The 19440-nt window shown below is 36.7% G+C and overlaps 3 protein-coding genes and 1 long non-coding RNA gene across 4 annotated transcripts; all 4 read left to right on the top strand.

Annotated features, from left to right (window-relative positions):
• The first annotated feature begins 282 nt into the window (after positions 1 to 282).
• LOC117615580 lies at positions 283 to 1729 on the top strand. Its single transcript, XR_004584034.1, has 4 exons — positions 283 to 451; positions 539 to 607; positions 715 to 783; positions 1532 to 1729. It is a non-coding gene; the product is annotated as an uncharacterized LOC117615580 (long non-coding RNA).
• Positions 1730 to 3957: 2228 nt separating this feature from the next.
• On the top strand, positions 3958 to 7728 carry LOC117616072 (probable glycosyltransferase At3g07620). Its single transcript, XM_034345272.1, has 5 exons — positions 3958 to 4209; positions 4873 to 5817; positions 5929 to 6059; positions 6366 to 6714; positions 7053 to 7728. The coding sequence occupies exons 2-5, from the start codon at positions 4927 to 4929 to the stop codon at positions 7716 to 7718; spliced, it is 2037 nt and encodes a 678-aa protein (XP_034201163.1). The 5' UTR covers positions 3958 to 4209; positions 4873 to 4926; the 3' UTR covers positions 7719 to 7728.
• An 875-nt stretch (positions 7729 to 8603) lies between these two features.
• Positions 8604 to 12773, top strand: LOC117616349 (neurofilament medium polypeptide). The gene is made up of 4 exons (XM_034345642.1): positions 8604 to 9075; positions 9446 to 9565; positions 9663 to 9733; positions 12076 to 12773. The coding sequence occupies exons 1-4, from the start codon at positions 8920 to 8922 to the stop codon at positions 12377 to 12379; spliced, it is 651 nt and encodes a 216-aa protein (XP_034201533.1). The 5' UTR covers positions 8604 to 8919; the 3' UTR covers positions 12380 to 12773.
• A 5100-nt stretch (positions 12774 to 17873) lies between these two features.
• On the top strand, positions 17874 to 19228 carry LOC117614586 (dehydration-responsive element-binding protein 3-like). Its single transcript, XM_034343448.1, has one exon. The coding sequence runs from the start codon at positions 18088 to 18090 to the stop codon at positions 18856 to 18858; it is 771 nt and encodes a 256-aa protein (XP_034199339.1). The 5' UTR covers positions 17874 to 18087; the 3' UTR covers positions 18859 to 19228.
• The last annotated feature ends 212 nt before the right edge of the window (positions 19229 to 19440 follow it).

Raw genomic sequence — 19440 nt, 5'->3', positions numbered from 1 at the left:
GTAGGGGTGGGCATTTGAACCGCAAAACCGCAAAACCGAACCAAACCAATCCGGAAAAAACCGAAAAAAACCGTGTTGACCAAAAAAGTCAAAAACCGAGAAAAATCCAAACCGAACCGGTTCAGACCGGTTCCAGTTCCGATTTTCCATTCTGAGGAACCGGTCCAATCCGAACCGGTCCAATAGAATTAATTTATATATTTTTTAAATTTTATATATATTTATATTTTAAATTATATATATTTAAATACCTGTCAAATTTTGATTGGGTGTGTAAATAGGTCACCTTCACCTCACCTTCACCTCCTACTTCACGAGTTTCCCTTTCCAGAAACCCATTCTATCTTTTCTTCCTCCTTCAAACTTCTTTCTACCACAACTTTCATTCTACAACTCCAATTCTTGCGCCGTTTCCGCCATTTGGATCGTAGGAACGATCTCTACAAGAAAGGTAAACCATTCTTGGAGTTGGTTAAGTTTCGAAAATCTCCTCTTTTTGAGTTAGTGACTGATTAGGCTTTAATATCTTGTTTCCAAGTGTGGTTTGGGAGAATGGTGGTCGCTGGACAGCTCATTGAAGGTTGAGGATTACTTTGGAGCTGTTAAGGTAAGATTTGTTTACCACACTTGCTGCTGGAATTCTAAAGTACATTGATTTAAGTGAGATTGTATAAGTGATTTTAGATGTTATTTGATGATATGCAATTACACTAGGTGAAGAATCTACCTTGGGCTGAACCTACAGAGAACTCAGAGTAATTTTTGGGTTGAAGTGGAAGTTGGGTAAGTTTCTACTTTCAAGTTTGTGGCCTTGGTAGTTGGGTGTGTTGGTTAATTCTGAGTTTTATGAGGATAATAGCCATTTTTTATCTTGAATTTGGGACTGTTCTGGTGTTCAAAGCTGCTTAGAACTGAATGTCAAAGAATGAGATGGATGTTGACAGAATCTGCATTTATGCAGAAATCTGAGTATGTGTTCTGTTCTGGACAGAATGACCTAGTTCACACTTACGTTTTAAACTGGGTTTTTTATGTGTGAAAAATAGACATTTCGATGAGTATTTCAAAACTGATTTCATTCAAATTGGAGTTAAATTGGATTTTTGGCAAATTTTCGAAGTTGGCATTATTCTGCAGAAAATAGAAAACTCTGCAGCCTAGTCTATTTTGGATTTAGTCTTTGACTGGCTTCCTTAACTCGGAATTCGATGAACTTTTGATATGTTGAAGTTTTATATGTCTACGTGTGATCTGGAAATTTTTACACCATTTTGAATCAAAATGGATTTTTAATGATTTCCCAAAGGCAAAGTGTTCCTGCCTAAATTGTTTAACATGTGATTGCAGTTTCTGTTTTTAATGGAAGTCTTTGATTTTTTTTATTAGTCCAGAGCAGAATCATGATCAGAGGCTTTCCTAAGAGATAGAATTGTCCTAAGAAATGGATATATTGGTTTAACAAACCCAACAAGTGGAAGTGGGTTGTAAATCAAAGTGTTAATGTGAGTATGTTGATCCTTGTTGTTTATAGGGATTTCTGACTGTCTTGGAGCTCTACTGGGAAAGAACAAGTTGCAGAGAAAGAAGGAGTTTATAGGGATTTATGTAGATATTATGAGTTCATCCACACCTAGCACCATAGCTCCAACTACTTTTCAATGTTAGGAGGAATTTAATTTGGGTTGTAATGTATATTTGGTTGAATTTGGGTTGTATTTGGCTAGTAATTTATTTTGAACTTATTTTGTTGAAGTTTGATTTAATTTGGGTTGTAATTTATATGTTGAAGTTGGATTGAATTTGGATTGTATTTTTGTTGAAGTTGGATTCATTTTGATGATGTTGAAGTTGGATTGAATTTTTGTTGAAGTTGGATTCATTTGAATTTGGATTGTATTTTTGTTGAAGTTGGATTGAATTTTTGTTTAAGTTGGATTCATTTGAATTTGGATTGTATTTTTGTTGAAGTTGGATTCATTTTGATGTGTTGAAAGCTTGATGGAACCTCAAATTTGGGGTATGTTAGTATATAAATACATTTTGGGCAGATTTGTTAAAAAAAAAAAAAAAAAAAAAAAAAACCGGAACCGCAGGAACCGAACCGGAACCGGACAGGTCCGGTTTGGTTCGGATTTCTGTATGGATGTTCAGCAGAACCGGTCCAAACCGAACCGGTCTGCACTATTGGATCAGGTTCCATTTTTTCCCTGAAACCGGTCCAAACCGAACCGTGCCCAGCCCTACTGTAAACCCTGCGGTGATGGCATCAAGAATCACATGCCCCAAATGAAGGAAAAGGAAGTGATTACCGGCCCGGAAAGGACAAAGGAGATAATCAAATGCTCAATCAAAGGCCCACGGCAAACTGGTCCCACCGCATTATTTGGGAATCCAAATTACATCAATCACCCCACACCCAAAACACAAGCCAAGAAAATAATAAAATAATCTTTTTGGTCTACCCCCATTTATGGAGCGTGTAACTCACTTTCTTTTTAGAGTTCTAAACTCACCCTTTCTTAAATCACATGTCAGTCCATGTTCACTATGAATATATAAGGAAACTATTTAATATTTTTAATTATAATAATTTTCAATTGGCAACGAGAAAAATTCTTAGATATTGTTGTCTTTGTGCCCATCTAAGCTTTGAATCTATAATATTTTAGTTTTCAATTCGTAATGGTGAGTACGTGTAGCTATTGCACTTTCACACGTGGGGCAAATTCGTTATGATACTATAAAGGAAGTTGATGTTCCATCTGGCAATGGGGGAGTAGCCCAACTTCTTATAAGCTCTTAAAAGATTTTCTAACTTTTCAATGTGGGACATTTTTACCTTTACATTCTCTTTTATATATTAAAAGAGATTTTAAATTCAAAACTTCATTTTTCATTAATAAAAATATATATATAAATTAAGAAACAATTATGTTTTTTCAGCCAACTAAGCACATGTATAAAAATGATGTGGGCTTGCACTTACATATGCATCCTTATCCTATGGTATTATTCTCCCAACCTCAAGAATCTCTTCCTTTCTCTTTTTCACAAAGAAAATTAAAGAGTCTATTTTTTTTTTTTGGGTTGCCCTTATACAACATGCATACTCACATATCTTTCTAGAAATCAGATTCAAAGATGAGATGCAAGTAGTCAAATATTTTTCTTGATTTTTTAAAATCATTCTAGGTTTTCATTTAATTCATTGAAGCTTTTATTAAAAGACATAAAGAGGTGCATCTTTGTAACATCCCACATCGATCAACGGAGAGAGGGTGATGTGCCTTATATGTATATGCCCGCCTCCATCTAGCAGGAGGCCTTTTGGGAGCTCACTAACTTCAGAGTCTTAGAAACTCCGAAGTTAAGCGAGTTGGGGTTAGAGCAATCCCAGGATGGGTGACCCACTGGGAAGTTGCTTGTGAGTTCCCAGAAACAAAACCGTGAGGGTAGAGAGAGGAGCCCAAAACGGATAATATCGTGCTACAGCGAAGCCGATCCCGGAATGTGACAATCTTGGCTTATTAAATTAAACATATCTAATCTTATGGTTTTATTTATATTTATTTTCTTCAAATAACTCCATTCAGCTGTTTGCTTGCCTTGTCTTTATTCCAATATCTGCTTGCAACATTCAAAAGTGGAAGAAAATTGCATTTTTTGTATTTGTACTTAATGGAAATTAGTTTTTTTTTTCTTTTCAATCTTCTTGGAAATTAGTTAAATATTAAATTACTAATTAGCCCTGGACTACAATTATTAACAAATAAAAAATTTAATTAGTTTAAGCTTTTAGTTGCTTTCACTCATCTACTAGATTTTAATATTGAATTTAAAATCAAAATAAGTAAATTAAAACAGTTAATGAAGATTTTATTTTATTTTAGCCATAAAATTATGCAAAGCTCAAAGGGTCAAGTTTTTATTTTTTATTTGTCTGAAAAACAAAGGCTCAAGCTTTACCTACTGGGAAAACGCAAGGAACCAATCGATCAGACAAAAGTCGCCACCAACTGCTAAAAACTCGCGTGGACTAAACTATTCTCTCATTTTATGTTAGTGTGTAGTTGGACCAAAACCCATTTTTCAGACAAGGATTAGAGTTGGCAAATTTGTGAAGACAAGTCATGAAGCTTCCCACGTCTCCTCGGTGAGGCCATACAGCGGAAGACCGTAGAAGCTCTGCACTGTTTCTCTCATACCAAGGTACTTTTCCTTAAACCCAACAAGGTACTCTGTTTCCTTTTCCTGGCCTTGAAGAGAAAATAACTGTTTGGTTGCTGAGAAAGTGTTGGGGAATGAAAGTAAAAATGAACAAGCTTTGGATTCTAGTGTTAGAACCGAGACTTTCAAACCAAACCCAGTTTGTAGAATTCAGGATAAATTTGGAATCTTTCTTCCTTTTTTCTTCTCATTTCCACTCTCTCTCTCTCTCTCTCTGCTGTGTATTCTAATTATGAAGCTGTTTTGTTTTATAATGTTGAAGATTTGGTTCTTGAATCTTTTCCTGTTTTACTATTTATTAATGGGATTGTTTCTGCATGCTAAGATATTTGATTGAAAGTGAACCTTTTTAACTTGGTAGTATAAGAGTTCTTTGTTCTTTTCTTAGTGGGAAGCTGGAAATGTTAGCTGTCTGCAATAGATATTTATTTTCTTGAATTTAATTTAATTCACTTGGAAATTAAGAAATGCAGGGGATTGTTGTTTGACAGTTGATAAGCAGGTTAAAGCCAATTTGTTTCAACAGCTTTCACAGCTGTTGATTATGTACATTGGTGTAATTGTTCAACAATTAGTTGCATGTATTTGTTCTTAATGACTGTCTCTCCTCAATTATAAACTTGTGTGGTTGTGGAAAATGTGCAGGGTGGATTATGGTTATTGAAAATTGGCCAACAATCACTAGAGTAGTTTATCAAAATGGGTCAGGATCTCTTATCTATATGTCAAGCAGAAACCAGGAGATTGCTGTGGATTGCGGGAATGCTGTTTGCTGTGATCTTAGTTGTCCGGCATCTTGAACTTCCATATGGTAATCTTTTATCATCTATACTCTCTTCTACAAAGGTTCCTTTAGTGGGGAAAAGTGGCTTCCAAGCTGGATATTCACCATCTAATTCTGAGATTGTCGGTAACTTGTCGCTTTCTAATGATTTGAACAACACTGGTACATATGCAATTCATGAGAAAGCTAGCAATACTAGGAGCTCTGATTCTGTATTAGAAGGACATGAAGGCTCAAACAGAGCTTTAGAAATCAATGAAGATGAAGACGATGGTAAGGATGCGTCATCTGGAAATTTGGTAAAGCAAAATAGAACTATCATTGTGGAAAATGTAAAACCCTTGGAGACTGATTTTGCTCAAGAGGGGGGTAGAGAACCTGAAGTGAGCTCTGTTGAAAAGAAAAATACTACAGATAATACTTATTTAGAAGGCAGGATTGGGAATGAAAATAATACTGTAGATGTTGTAAATTCTACTGCTGGTTTACCAGTCAGTTCACCTGCACCCCTAATGATGAATTCGTCACCGAGCACAGCTCCAGCAATTTTTGAAACAAACGTTGGAGCTCCCATTAAATCTGTTGACTCAAATGTGACTTCAGTGGAGAAAGATCGAACAACCCCTTCTGAGAAAACTGAAAATTCTGAGCAATTGCATAGTGACCTCAACCAAACAGAACATAATTCTTCAATGACCAGAGTCCCTGAAGTGAAAATGGAGCCAGAGGTTCCAATCTTGGATGTATATTCAATATCTGATATGAACAATCTTTTGCTCCAGAGTCGTGCCTCATACCATTCAGTGGTATGTTTGAAGTTTAGATTCATGTTATTTTGAATGTGATTAAGTTCTTTAAATCTTCAACTCCTTATTCTTATTTTTTACCTTCTTTTTTTTGTGTGTGTGTGTGGGTAGATACCACAATGGTCTTTACCTGTTGACCAAGAGCTGCAATATGTAGCATCGCAGATTGAAAATGCACCCATAATAAAGAGTGATCCAACTCTTTATGCTCCACTTTATCGGAATCTATCCGTGTTTAAAAGGTAAGTCAATGAAATCCTTATATGTTTGAACTTCTTATAGTACAGTCGTTTTCTGAAAGTTATTGTGAACAAGACACTGTCTAATGATCTTACTGAAAAAGATACGAAGGATATTTGAGCTGGTAAGTCTATGGATAGGATTAAATGACAACATTGGACAGTTGGAGTATACATTATCTTGCAATGTTGGTTATTTCTTTCTCATTTAAAAATCATCCTATTTGTTTCAAAGAATTTCATAAGCTGCAAGTTGTAACTACACAATCAATTACTACTGCTGAAGTGAAACTATCATCTAATTTGCAGGAGCTATGAATTAATGGAGGACACTCTTAAAGTATACGTTTACAGGGAAGGAGAAAGACCTATATTGCACTCGCCATTTCTCAAAGGGATATATGCTTCTGAGGGATGGTTCATGAAGCAGCTGGAAGCTGATAAAAAATTTGTTACTAAAAACCCTCAGAAAGCCCACCTGTATTACTTACCCTTTAGTTCTCGAACGTTAGAGGAAAGATTATATGTGCCCAATTCACACAGTCATAAGAATCTTATACAGTATTTGAAGGACTACGTCGACATGATTGCAGTGAAACATCCTTTCTGGAATAGAACTGGAGGAGCAGATCATTTTCTTGTTGCTTGCCATGATTGGGTAAGCTTTTCATACTCCCTATCTAGTTTGGTTGACCAGTTACTTGTAGGAATTCAAATTCTAATGAAGTACAAATTAGTTTCGATTTGTTTTACATATCATTTGAAATGACTTGGTTTGTTTCATCATAGAATCTGAAATGATGACTATACATGTTGCCTTGAGATGTTTATTTCCATTTGTTTGCTTTCTTTTTAACTGCCAATTATTGTTATATTATTTCTCCCTTTGGTTGATGACCAGTGACTTTGTTGTAGAGGATGGATGACATTCAAATCTACACGTCATTTGGACTATGATTTTATTAATACTTTTCTAATAAAAATCTACTTCCTCAGGCCCCATCTGAAACAAAGAAATATATGGCTAGGTGCATTAGGGCCCTCTGCAATTCTGATATCAAAGAAGGTTTTGTATTTGGCAAGGATGTGTCTCTTCCTGAAACATACATCAAGAATGATAAGAATCCTCTCAGAGATCTTGGAGGCAATCGTCCTTCCAAGAGATCAATACTTGCTTTCTTTGCTGGGAGCATGCATGGTTATGTTCGGCCAATTTTGTGGCAGCATTGGGAAGATAAAGATCCCGACATGAAGATCTTCGGCAAGTTGCCGAAAGCGAAGGGCAACAAGAACTATGTTCGTTATATGCAAAGCAGCAAGTACTGCATTTGCGCAAAAGGTTACGAAGTGAACAGTCCGCGAGTCGTGGAGGCCATTTTCTATGAGTGTGTTCCGGTGATCATATCAGACAATTTTGTGCCTCCGTTTTTTGAAGTTCTGAATTGGGAGTCCTTTGCTGTTTTTGTGTTGGAGAAAGATATTCCGAACTTGAAGAATATACTGCTTTCAATCCCAAAGAAGAAATATCTACAGATGCAAATGAGGGTTAAAAAGGTGCAAAAGCATTTTCTGTGGCATGCCAAACCTGAGAAGTATGATATTTTTCATATGATTCTCCACTCTATTTGGTACAATAGACTCCATCAATTAAAACCCATTTGACATAGAAATATCTAGTCTTGTAAATTGTATTTTTTTGTTTTTTGTTTTTAATTTATTTAATTTATTTTTATGTTTGAATAAAATAACCCTCTTGGGAGAAAATGAAATAAATAAATAAAAATTAAATGAAGTAGCGGGTCGCATTTGAAATTTCAGAAAATTTTGTTTCATGAATTGTTGAGAAATTTTCTTGTATATATAAATGCAGAGAATATATGTAGGTTATGTCAGTTGGTCATGTCACTGAGCCTAATTTTCTTGCTTTCTTGCTTTTTCTGAATTGTTGAAAAAGACTATTACTTATATATAAAAAAGGGCAGTGATTTTTTTTTTTCCCCTATTTCAAATAATTACAAAGTTTTATTGTATCACCATTATATTTAAGCAATTTATTTAGTGGAATTAATTAGAATCTCATTAAAATTGATTTATTTGGACAAACCTAAATCAACCGTTAAAGTTACAGAGTATTAATTAAATCCTAGCTATTGTTCCAACATGTGGCCCGACCATCGTTAACGTTAAAGTCAGTGAAAGACTGAACCTCTGAAAGTCAAGGTTAAAAATAACAAAAAAGAAAACCCCCCATGCTAAGAACCTCCAGCTTTCTATCACAACCGTCCGATCATGAGAATCTTCACTTAATCTACACCGAGATTAATCGGACGTCTACAGAGAATAGTTTACGACAAAGACGTCCACACCTTATCCTTGGTTGTCTGCGTTATAACATCTGACATGACCACTTTACCCTTCTACCGCCTCCATGCTCTGAACTTTCCCTCTCCAATTCGTATAAGGGTAGAACAGTCGTTTCCAATAAGTTTGGTAATGAATTCAGCACGCAAAAAAAAACTAAAATAAAATAAAAACAAAAGAGGACAGGAGCTGTTCTTCATCTGTTAGAAAAACCTTAAAAGCAGTTAAACAACACATTAACCTGCAAATCTATATATCCAAATATCCAATCTTCTTTTTTTGTGATTTTAATCTTTTTCTTTATTTTTGTCTGTTTTTCAATAAATTAGTCTTCGGAAATTTGCAAAGTTTATAAATTTTCGAGAGGAACAGAGGGTGAGCTGATTGATGAATTTTCAATGAGAGGAGGAGTAGGTGGTAACAAAAGGAAGACAAAAGCTTTATCCGATCAATAGCAGATAGAAAATAGGAAAGAGATTAATTGCACAGATTGGTAATATCTATGGCCAGTGCGGTGAAGGTCAAGAGCGGCAACCTAGATGGCTCTTCAAAGGGGAAGATTGGCTATTCTGTTACTAAGAAGAAGATTGAGAGCTCATCAAGCAAGCAGGTAGCTGATGTAAAGCAGAAATCTGTGCAAACTGTTGCAAAAACTGAGGTACCCATCTCAAAGTTGATTGCTTTTTCTGAATTCTGTTTTGCATGTTCTTGATTTTATGACCTTAAAGTTGTGTGCTTTTGATTGTTTTTCCAATTGGGTCAATTGGGTTTTTGGTGTTCTGAATTGGTTGAGCTGTTTCCAATAGATTAGGTGATATTGGGTTTGAGGTTTTTTTGGAGAAGTTTCTATGATATGTGGTGAATTTTTATTTGGTTTTTCTTGATTAATTTGGTTAATTGACAATGGCATAGTTGATTGTGGTGCCACCTATGTGTCTCTGGTGGATTCTGGTTCTGGGTTTCAGACTTAATTGTGTTAATTTCATGTTGGATATGGTGAATTCAGTAATATTTGCTCAAATGTGAAGGTAAAACCAAAGCCAACTTCAGTATCAACAAAAAGTACCACAAAGACCACTACCACAACAAGGGTGAAAGAGAAGAAAGTATATACTTTGGCAGGCCAGAAATTTGATCCTCCTGAAGAGGTTCTTCCCATGACTATTTTTATGTTTGGTTAAGAGAGAATGCCTATAGTTATAAGCTTCCACTCATCCTTGTGTTATTTCTGTTTCCTATCTCCAGAGAGAACCTCTGAGGATCTTCTACGAGTCGTTGTCCAAACAGATACCAACAAGTGAAATGGCAGAATTCTGGTAACTTTTCTTTCTGTTCAAAAAGCCTTTCACCTTCTATTTGAACGTATGGAGTATATATAAGATGCTTAAATTAGTTATCACTGCTAGGTTAATATTCTTGGAAGTAAACTGCTTATCAGGCTGGCCCCTTCCATCAGAAGTTCATAGCAGCGAAAGAATGATGTAGGATATAGTTGATTTGATAGGCCAAAGGCAGATTTAGGGGAAAAAGAAATAAAACAATAGATAGAGTTAGGTCTGGATTCACTCCGGGGGCTTTGCATCCAACTTGGATTCACACCAAAATTCCCATCGCATGAAAACATACCAAAAATTTTCATTCATCAACTAACTCTCCATTGAATTACAAGAGGAGTGTAAAGACATTAACCTAATACTTGACATAGGTATGGATGATGAATCTTCTACGCCAATCACCGTAGTGTTAGGCTCAGCCAATGTACATCTCACCACTGTCATCCTTGGCTGAACAACCTCACTAGATTCACCCTCAACATCCTCATTGCTATTTGGAATTTCAAGCTCACCTTGACCACCAGGTTCTTCTTTAGCACGGGCTGCAAGCGGATTTTGAGATGTTTCCTTTGTGGGACTTAGGTCGGCAAAATGTCAAAAACCCTGACATTTGTAGCATCTTATAGATCCACCTTTAGAAATTATAATGGGTTTTGTTTGCTCAACAACATTGGTTAACTTCAACTAATGCTCCAATTCTTGTACCACCTGATAAGCTCTCTTGAAAGAATTTGCATCACGAGGAATCAACTCTTTTTGAAGCTCTGGACAAAGGCCTGTCCTAACACAGGAAAGGGTCACCAGTCAATTTACATTACATTGCAATATGAATTCTTCAATTTAGCAATGTATTCAGTGACTAGCATGCTCTCTTGACAAAGAGCTTGCCATTTATCTAATAGGCGCTGCTGATAGGGCAAGAATACATATTTCTCCCTCGGTATTTCTTTCATCTCAGCCCAAAGGACAATTGGTTCTCCACCTGTTCTCTCAACTTGTATTTCAATTTTGGTCCATAACAATTTAGCTTGGCCTACCAATTTCATCTTGGCAAATCAGACTTTACGACTGTCAGACATCTCATACCATTCAAAATAAATGTTCCATGTCAAATAATCAATCAAGGAATACCTTAGGATTTATCTCACCATCAATACTATGAGCATCAGCCTTTATTGACCTCATCACCTTTTAGTCAGGATCTTGCGCATGGCCACACTAAAAAATCTGTCTTTCTCTGTTTCTATCATTTTTCCTATCATGATTCCTCTCCCTTCCCATCCACACTTTCTTCTGCTTCTGTTTTAGCCAAATGACATTCAGCAGCTGCGAACTGTTCTTCAAATCTGGTCTCAAGTTGAGACACTTTCTTCTACCCCACTCTTCTTTTGTTTGATGATGAGTCTTTGACCAGCTATATTTGGTTGAATCCACAACTGAAGCGCTCAAAGCTAACCTGAACAAATTTTTTTTTTTCAACACTTGACTCTGACGGATTATGCTTGACACTTAAATGAATGGATATTAGGCTGACAACCGTGGCCATTCGAATTAGATTCTAGAAGCACTATGATTTACTTAATGTATTCTTACATGTTATGTTATAACCTTTATCTGAGTGTAGTGAAAGGCAGTGTAACCTGAGTACATGGTTGTCAATTGTCTGGATGTCAGTAAAACAGCATGACTAATTTTGAATTACCTATATGGAATATTTAGATATTTGCACAGTGTTGTGTATATGTGTATCACAGTTCTGATGAAAATATGGACCCAATTTTTTTTGGGCGCAAGGAATCCTTGTTGGAAATACAATATCCATTGCCTATACAATACTTCCAAGATTGCATAAGAGATTGCAGAAGTGGCTTTTCATTGATCCTTCGTTGCAGCAGTAAGCTCAGTCGTTAATGAACTTCTTATTTTAACTAACACAGTAGCACCCCACACAAATATGAAAACTAATCGACCATCCTATAAGAACTTAGCAACTATTCTTGGGTTCTTTTCTTTTAAGGGGAAAAACAGCATACTCTTGTTGATATGCAATAGCTATGATGTGGGTTAGTATGTGATTGATGTGCTTTGCCATCATTGATGTATTTGCAAATATGAGTTGAAAGGGGAAAGCAGATATCTTTTGTTTTCTAAAGGAAAGATCCAATAAAGGATGTTGATGCTCTGATTTTGGTTTTGGATATGCTACGAGCTTTGTTTTTCTGTGAATTGAACTTTCCTCTAAAAGTTGGATATGCACTATTCATTTTTCTTTAAAATTGAGCAATGATGAGTAATTAGAAACGAACAACATAATTCATTTGCAGGATGATGGAGCATGGCCTATTGTCCCCTGAAAGATCCAGAAAGGCATTCGAGAAGAAGCAGAGAAAGCAAAAGCAACTCCGGTTAGGAACTCCTATTAAGTCTACAAAACCACCAAGTAAACCTGAGTCTACAAAACCACCAAGTAAACCTGAGTCTACAAAACCACCTAGTAAACCTGAGAGCTCACAGAGGCAACAACAGCAGGCATCTAAGAATGGTGATATAAAAGGCAAGAAGAGAGTTATCAAGGAGAGCGACGACGATGATGACTTCATTTTAAGTCCCAAGAGAAGGAGAGCGTAAGCGAAAAATTAAAGAATCCCTCATCCTCTGCAGCAGTGTACTTTTAGAAATTGCTTAATTTAGATTTCTTTATTTTCAACTGAAAGAAGCCGGGAGCTGTAAGACATCACAAAAGGTGAGAGAGAAAGACATTCTTTATATTGTCTAACTTGTAGAAACAGTAAGCAAAGACTTTCAATTTACTACTGTTTTCATTTGTTCGACTTAGTGGTTTTCAGTACGTCATTTGAGCTACATGAATTCTGAGGAGCCGAAAAATAATGTTATTGTTAAGCTCTTCTTGTGCTATTTATCCCATTCTATTTTACAGGATGGAATTTCATCGAATTAGATTCACAAAAACCGTTAACTAGCTTTTTCATACGAAGTAAAGCATTAAGGTTTCTGATTTTTATCCCTTTCTGTTTTGGCAGTTTGATTATTTGTTTATGTGTAACCAGATTGGCAATCTTTTCACTCTGATATATATGAAGTCATTCATTGTTTCTGTTCCATGTCTCCAACAGTACTAGCTCCCCTTGTTCATAAACCTATCTATGATGTTTTGCAAGTTTGCAACTCAAACTCAGTTCACAGGGTGAAGATTATAAGTCAAAACCAGAGAGGCAAGGCAATGTATTTATTTTTCTCAAAGGAGAAAGAAGCTACCATCAAATAGGTGGTTCTAAAACCGATGCAATTTGCGCAAATCTATGCAGAGGGTAAGTTGCAAATCACATATATAATTAATGTCTGAGTAAAGGTTGAAGAGGTTTGGTTTCTAAAACCAGTGCCTCAACCAACTGAGATGGCATTACTAAAACTTGAAGAGGTCTGAAACGCATGTGTTATCTGTCATATGTTATGGTGTTCATGACATGGGAAGGTCACCCATCAGCTCTGCATGCCTTTAAATTCAGACACATCCATTGGTAGAGTGGCATATGTGTTCAGAGCAAAGCAAGAAAATCTTCTTCTATATCACGGAGATAACACTGTTTTGCTATCCAACCAATCACATTCCATCAAGCGTGATAACTTTTTCATTTCGACAGCATTTTTTTACTATTTTGTAGCAAAGACAGAGCATGAGCTTCTAAATATGAGCACCACCAGTGGCTGCAGCATGGTCATACTCACTCATACATTGCATGTACCACAGACACAGACTATGTACACATGAATGGAACCTGAAAGCAGCATATATTCTTTTATCTGTCAATAATAAATATGATCTACAAATAAATATGTATATTTAGATCATCAGGGGCCCCACATCCTATGTTTTAGATTAATATGTTTACGTTAATGAGCATGCTTCACATGAACTGCATGTGAATGGAACATGACAATAGCATATCAATTTGGTGCAGAGATAGATAACAAAAACATAAAATAAAACCAAATTATATATCCTATCCTCCATGAAAATTAAAGCCATGTGAATGTAGCAGACCACCCCCCTCTCCCTCTCCCTCTCCAGTCCCATCCCATATCCACATTTAAATCCAACAGAACATACAGGCCAGTGGAGTTGAGTTGGACAAAACAGATATAAAGTTGCAACCACTAAGGGGTTTTTCTTTCCCCCTCTTCTCTTTGAATAAATTCTGAGCTAAAGTTGTGTTTCACAGTCTCACCAACAAAAGAATTAAAAGACGCATTCATTACTAACCTGCATATGTAGAAACTGGTCAATTCTAGCCAAGGTACATTGAGTCCTTGAGAGCACCTGACAGATGTAATCTAAGTAAAACATTAAGTTTGATTTGATTTGATTTACAGGGTTTTTATTATTTGTGTCTGAAATCTGAATCCGTTATTCTTTGATCACCATCACCAAGTCGGCTGTGGACTTTGCTGAGATTCTAATTAAAATACCCACAAACAAGTCGGCTGTGGACTGGAGGGGTTTTATAAAATGTACTTTATTTTAAGTACGGTACAACTTCACAGCGGGCAAGCCAGAAATGAGAACCTAGCTTAATGACAGGCATGCCGGTACGTGTGTTTTGATCGTTGATGTGTGTGGATTTCACAATGAAACTCACATGAATTAACGGTGATAAGTCACGTAGCAAAATCATAACGATTAACATAAGTGAAATTAGACATTATGGGAGAAAGCGACCACAATGTGACAGCCACCATCCAATTAAACATCTATAACCACTTTGTGAGGAAAGCGCATTAGTAGAGTCTATATACCACTAAGCCATCACTTTTCAAATGCGCATACACGCAAAAGCCTAGTTTCCCAAATGCCATGCCTAATGCTATATAATATGCTAAATTTGGAAACAAATCAAAATCTTTGCTTCTACAACTGTAAATCAAAACCTTATAATAAAAAAAACTGTAAATCCACACGAAAGCTGATTTGATTAGTCAAGTGCTAATTAAATCACCATCGTCAATTAAAAGCTAAGGGTCCGTTTGATAATCATTTCAATTTTAGTTTTTAGTTTTCATTTTTTGTGCTAGAGCATAGAGGAAAAAAGGGAGAATGGAAGTGAGAATGAGAGTGAAGATGGGATTGAGAGGGAAGGATGGGAGGAAGGAGGAATAAAAGTGAAAACTAAAACTAAAAACTATTGGAAATTGTTTTCACTTTTATTACTTATTCCTCCATACTCCCCTAAATGATTATCAAACGATCCCTATATTTTGTAGATAAAATAACAATAATGTACCGTAAGTACCATATTTACTTTGTTTGGCAATTGCTTATATTGTCATAATGCAAAATTTTGGATTCAACATGTACAAATCTATATATGATCAATTAAGAATTCATAATCACAACATTGTCAGACATTGTGACAATATAATATATTCTGTTACATTTAATGTATCAGAATGTTCTTTTATCAATGTTGAGCGCTTAAGAGAAACTTGTGGTCGCTCGTTCCTCGTTTGTTCCAATCTTAATAAAGAGCTTCGAATCCGATTCTACACTACATATGATATTCCATTCCGGCCCTCACTAATTTGGAAAAAGTCATCAACAGACTTATCTTGTTCGGGTTTTCAATCTAAAACCATGAATCAGATGAATTCATGTACTTTAATATGAAAGTGGTATAGGATGAAGGTTGTTAAATGTTACATCTCATTCTATCTCAATCAAGAACACATCAATCTATGTACACGCTTGAAGCTCAAAATCACAACCTCATTGGTGGATGAATTGTTGTATTTAAAATTTCTCATTATTTAGATAAATGAATGGTGTTGAGCTTGTTTGTTAGCTATAAAAAAAAGGTAGATGCCAGCTTGGACTTGCGCCGGTGGATTGAGGTAAAAATTAAAATGGTTGTACGTGGAGGAGGAGTAGTAGTACCAATTGTACACTATGATGAGGTGGCGATTGATTGATCCAACGGGGTTTGGCTGGTTTTTGGGAAGAAAAAAATATATACCGTACAACAACAAAGTAGGGCATGCAACTCCTCTTTCTAACCGTTGGATCTGATGGATTCACCTTCCTCCTTAGGGTATAGAACAATAACTACCGTTGGATGTTATGGTCACCTAGGTCATGTGTCGTGGCACTACGGCCACATAAACAATGCTTCAAACAAAAATCAAATTTGCGTGGCTGTGGATTTAATTTTGTACTTGATGTGGAACCATATACAAGAGATGAAAACTCTAAGGAAACAGACTCTGAGATAATTCACGATGGGTCCAGGTTTATGTGAATTTAACAGCTCGCTTAGGGAGGTACATTTCTAACTTCTTATAAAAGTACAAGTACCCTATGGGAATAATGAAGATTATATATCTAGGAGAATATCGATCGATCCATGATGGTGTATGCCAGTTTTGATTAACAGAAGTAATACAATTAAGATAATAGAATGATAGATGAAGATTGAACTTTTGGTGATTAATGTGGATATAGAATTATAGATAGAGAGAGTAACGTAAATCTTAATACAATTAAAATGAGAGGAATGTTAGGTACTTTCTTACGTGTATCTTTCTCTTTATCTTCTCCTATCGTGTAACTGATTTGATAATCGAAACTGTCTATCTTCTAGGTCACTTTCTAAAGATTATTTATGTCAAAAACCAATCAAATCGGAAATTATTTAATTATATAATTGTGATAATGTTTTGGTTAAATTACTAAACGATTTCCCAGGAGAAAGAGAGCTAACATACTCTTAATGAAGTAATTTGCAGCATTCTATGGAACCTAAGGTAGGGGCCCTTTTTTTTAATTTGACATAGAATTGTCACGGTGGGGTAAAGTCCATTTAATTGGATATCAAAGGCACAATGTAACCGTGGACCAACCACAATAGGAACCGTGGATGGGCCGAAGATCGATCATATATAATGGTTGGGACCCATGATGAGGTGTGGCTCCAAATATTAGTTTGGTGTTTCAATGCAACATTGCAACCACCACCTGATCATATATGAATTTTTCGGCAAAAAGATCATATATGAATTTGGAGAATCACTCATCCACACTCCATTTTCAATTTGGACCCCTTAGAATTAAGCATGTTTATTAACCTCGCAATGGGTATTGAAATGATTACGATTTTTGACTTGTTTTGTATTACTGATGCATTAGTATCATAAATATCTTGATTCCTGATTTTCCCTGCAGTTACTAATACATGACGAATTAAATTGTGATTTTATCTGTACCATCATATCTCACTTCACTATGCTCCCACTACTCAGTACAATTGTGATTTTTGTCTTCTTCTGCTGATATTTGTATTTATCTTACAATATGATGTAAGATATGACAATTATTTTAGTTGCATGCAGCACTGACCATGGTCATGGCGCTATACACTCATTGATTGCCACCTCTCACAGAACCTCTTAATCATGGCACACGTACTAAATGAAAACCACCCCATTATCATCTTCTTTTGTTTCTCTCTGTTTCTTTTCCTCCTTCTGCTTAGCTGATAGAAAATCTTCCTGCCCACCAAGCAGAAGCAAACTCGCAAAGAAAAGAGACAAGCTTCATACACATATACCTTGTTTCACATACTGTATTACAAGATTGTTAGCTGAAGTCAATGGTTTTTCATGAATTTTGTCAAAAACAAAAACGCTCGGTTCAGATTACCCACCAAAGTAAAAGCAGACTCCCAAAGAAAGGACAAGCTTCATAAACATGCACCTTGTTTCATATCCTATATTACAAGATTGTTAGTTTAAGTAACTGTTTCTTCATGAATTTTGTCAAAAACAAATACTTACAGTTCAGATTAATGATTTGGCGACATAACATATCAGATTATCCAAGAAAGTGTAATTCGAGACTTCGATAAAGGGGTCGACAGGAGAGGCAAGGAGATAAGGGATAAATGAACAGTGAAACATGGGTGAAAAACAGGTAAAAATCAGAGTCTTAGACTACGAAAATAAATGGCTTGCGTGGTGCTCCTATAGAAAGGGACCCCATTGTACCATAGCCTCTAGCAGCGTGGCCATTTCGCTTATGTCCCTGGCCCTCCCCTTCTCTCTCTCTCTCTTACTCTCACTCTCTATAAGTGTTGTATGACTCATTGGGAAATGAATGTAGCAAAAAGATAGACTAACGAAGTAAATTTAAGCTATCTCTCAATACCTTTGCATGCTCCCACTTCCTTTCTTCTGCTAAGCCAAAGCTCCTCATCCTTCCACTACACAAAACCAACTATTTCCTTCACTCAGACATTTTCACAAACACTTGCAAAACACTACTAAAAATGAGCAGCGATCAAACCCAAGGTTCAGAGACTGAGAGCAGCTCTAATTCCTTCACCTCCACAACACCACCTTCCTCGCCTTCCTCACTCCAAAACCCACTCTCAGCAAATCTCCAAAAACCCAACTCCCCAATCCATCAAGAAATCGAATTGCCCGGCAAGAAAAACACCAAACGGGGCAGAGACTCCAGCAAGCACCCGGTTTATCGGGGGGTCCGAATGAGAAATTGGGGCAAATGGGTATCCGAAATCCGCGAGCCCCGGAAAAAATCGCGCATTTGGCTGGGCACCTTCCCGACGCCGGAAATGGCAGCCCGAGCCCATGACGTGGCCGCGTTGAGCATCAAAGGCAACTCAGCGATTCTCAACTTCCCTGAACTCTCCGACTCGCTGCCTCGCCCGGTTTCACTCGCTCCACGCGACGTCCAAGCCGCGGCCTCCAAAGCCGCGCAAATGCACCAATTCGACGCCAACCCATCAATGTCGTGTTCCATGCTGTCCTCGTCCTCGTCTTCTTCGCTGTCGTCGCTCGTCTCTGCCATAGACAACCTGTCGACCGAGTCGGAGGAGCTGAGCGAGATCGTTGAGTTGCCGAGTCTGGGTTACGAGTCGACCGAGTTGAGAAGCGAGTTCGTGTTTGTAGACTCGGAGGACCAATGGGTTTACCCCCCTCCATGGCTGCAGCGCTTGGGGGATTGTGGCGGCGGGTATGTTTGCGATGAGTTGGGGACGCCGAGTTCAAGTGGGTTTGAGGGTTGGGAATATAATTAGCAATTTGTTTGCTAATTAGCTGTTAATTAAGAGTTTGTGTAAATGTTTTTTTTTTTTTTTTTTCTGGGTCAAGGAGTTTGTGTAAATGTAAGTGTGAGCTTTCTCTTAATTTGCTGGGTTTTTTTTTTTTTTTTCTTTTTTGGCTTTCAGTTTTTGGCTCTTTTGGCTTTTTTCTTTGAAGGGCTTAAACTCTGATGATCTGCCTCTGTTTTTTACTCTGTTTTCTTTTTTTCTTTTTTCTGTGTAAGTGTACAGTTGGAGTAATGCTTAGGAATAAAATATATTTGCCTCTGGTTGGTAACTTTTGGTGCAAATATAATAAAGCCTGTGTCTTTCTTCTTTTTCTTCTCTCTTCTCTTCTATGCCTATCTTTTCCCATTTCAACTTCTAAAATTCTTGTCCTAATTGGAAATTCCATTTGTGTTTCTGACCATAAACAGTGAAGTATTACCAGCTCACTTACATTGCATTCTGTCATGTTGTCGGGAATTCATTAAAAATGAGCAGCAAAATGCAAGAAGCAGTCCAAAAGAGGAAGAAAGAAAAGAGGGTCCTCCTCCATTTGTCCATCCAAAACCAGAT

Source organism: Prunus dulcis, chromosome 1 (genome assembly GCF_902201215.1).
Source record: "Prunus dulcis chromosome 1, ALMONDv2, whole genome shotgun sequence".
NCBI lineage: Eukaryota > Viridiplantae > Streptophyta > Magnoliopsida > Rosales > Rosaceae > Prunus > Prunus dulcis.
Note: the sequence above shows the minus strand (reverse complement) of the source record. Positions and strands in the feature narration are given on the sequence as shown.

Excerpts from the sequence above, each read along its gene's own strand:
- LOC117616349 (XM_034345642.1), top strand. The coding sequence starts at position 8,920 with ATGGCCAGTGCGGTGAAGGTCAAGAGCGGCAACCTAGATGGCTCTTCA. Across the intron at positions 9,076-9,445 it reads AAACTGTTGCAAAAACTGAG|GTAAAACCAAAGCCAACTTC; the intron begins GTACCCATCTCA and ends TCAAATGTGAAG. Across the intron at positions 9,566-9,662 it reads AATTTGATCCTCCTGAAGAG|AGAGAACCTCTGAGGATCTT; the intron begins GTTCTTCCCATG and ends TCCTATCTCCAG.
- LOC117614586 (XM_034343448.1), top strand. The coding sequence starts at position 18,088 with ATGAGCAGCGATCAAACCCAAGGTTCAGAGACTGAGAGCAGCTCTAAT.
- LOC117616072 (XM_034345272.1), top strand. The coding sequence starts at position 4,927 with ATGGGTCAGGATCTCTTATCTATATGTCAAGCAGAAACCAGGAGATTG. Across the intron at positions 5,818-5,928 it reads GTGCCTCATACCATTCAGTG|ATACCACAATGGTCTTTACC; the intron begins GTATGTTTGAAG and ends GTGTGTGGGTAG. Across the intron at positions 6,060-6,365 it reads AATCTATCCGTGTTTAAAAG|GAGCTATGAATTAATGGAGG; the intron begins GTAAGTCAATGA and ends TCTAATTTGCAG.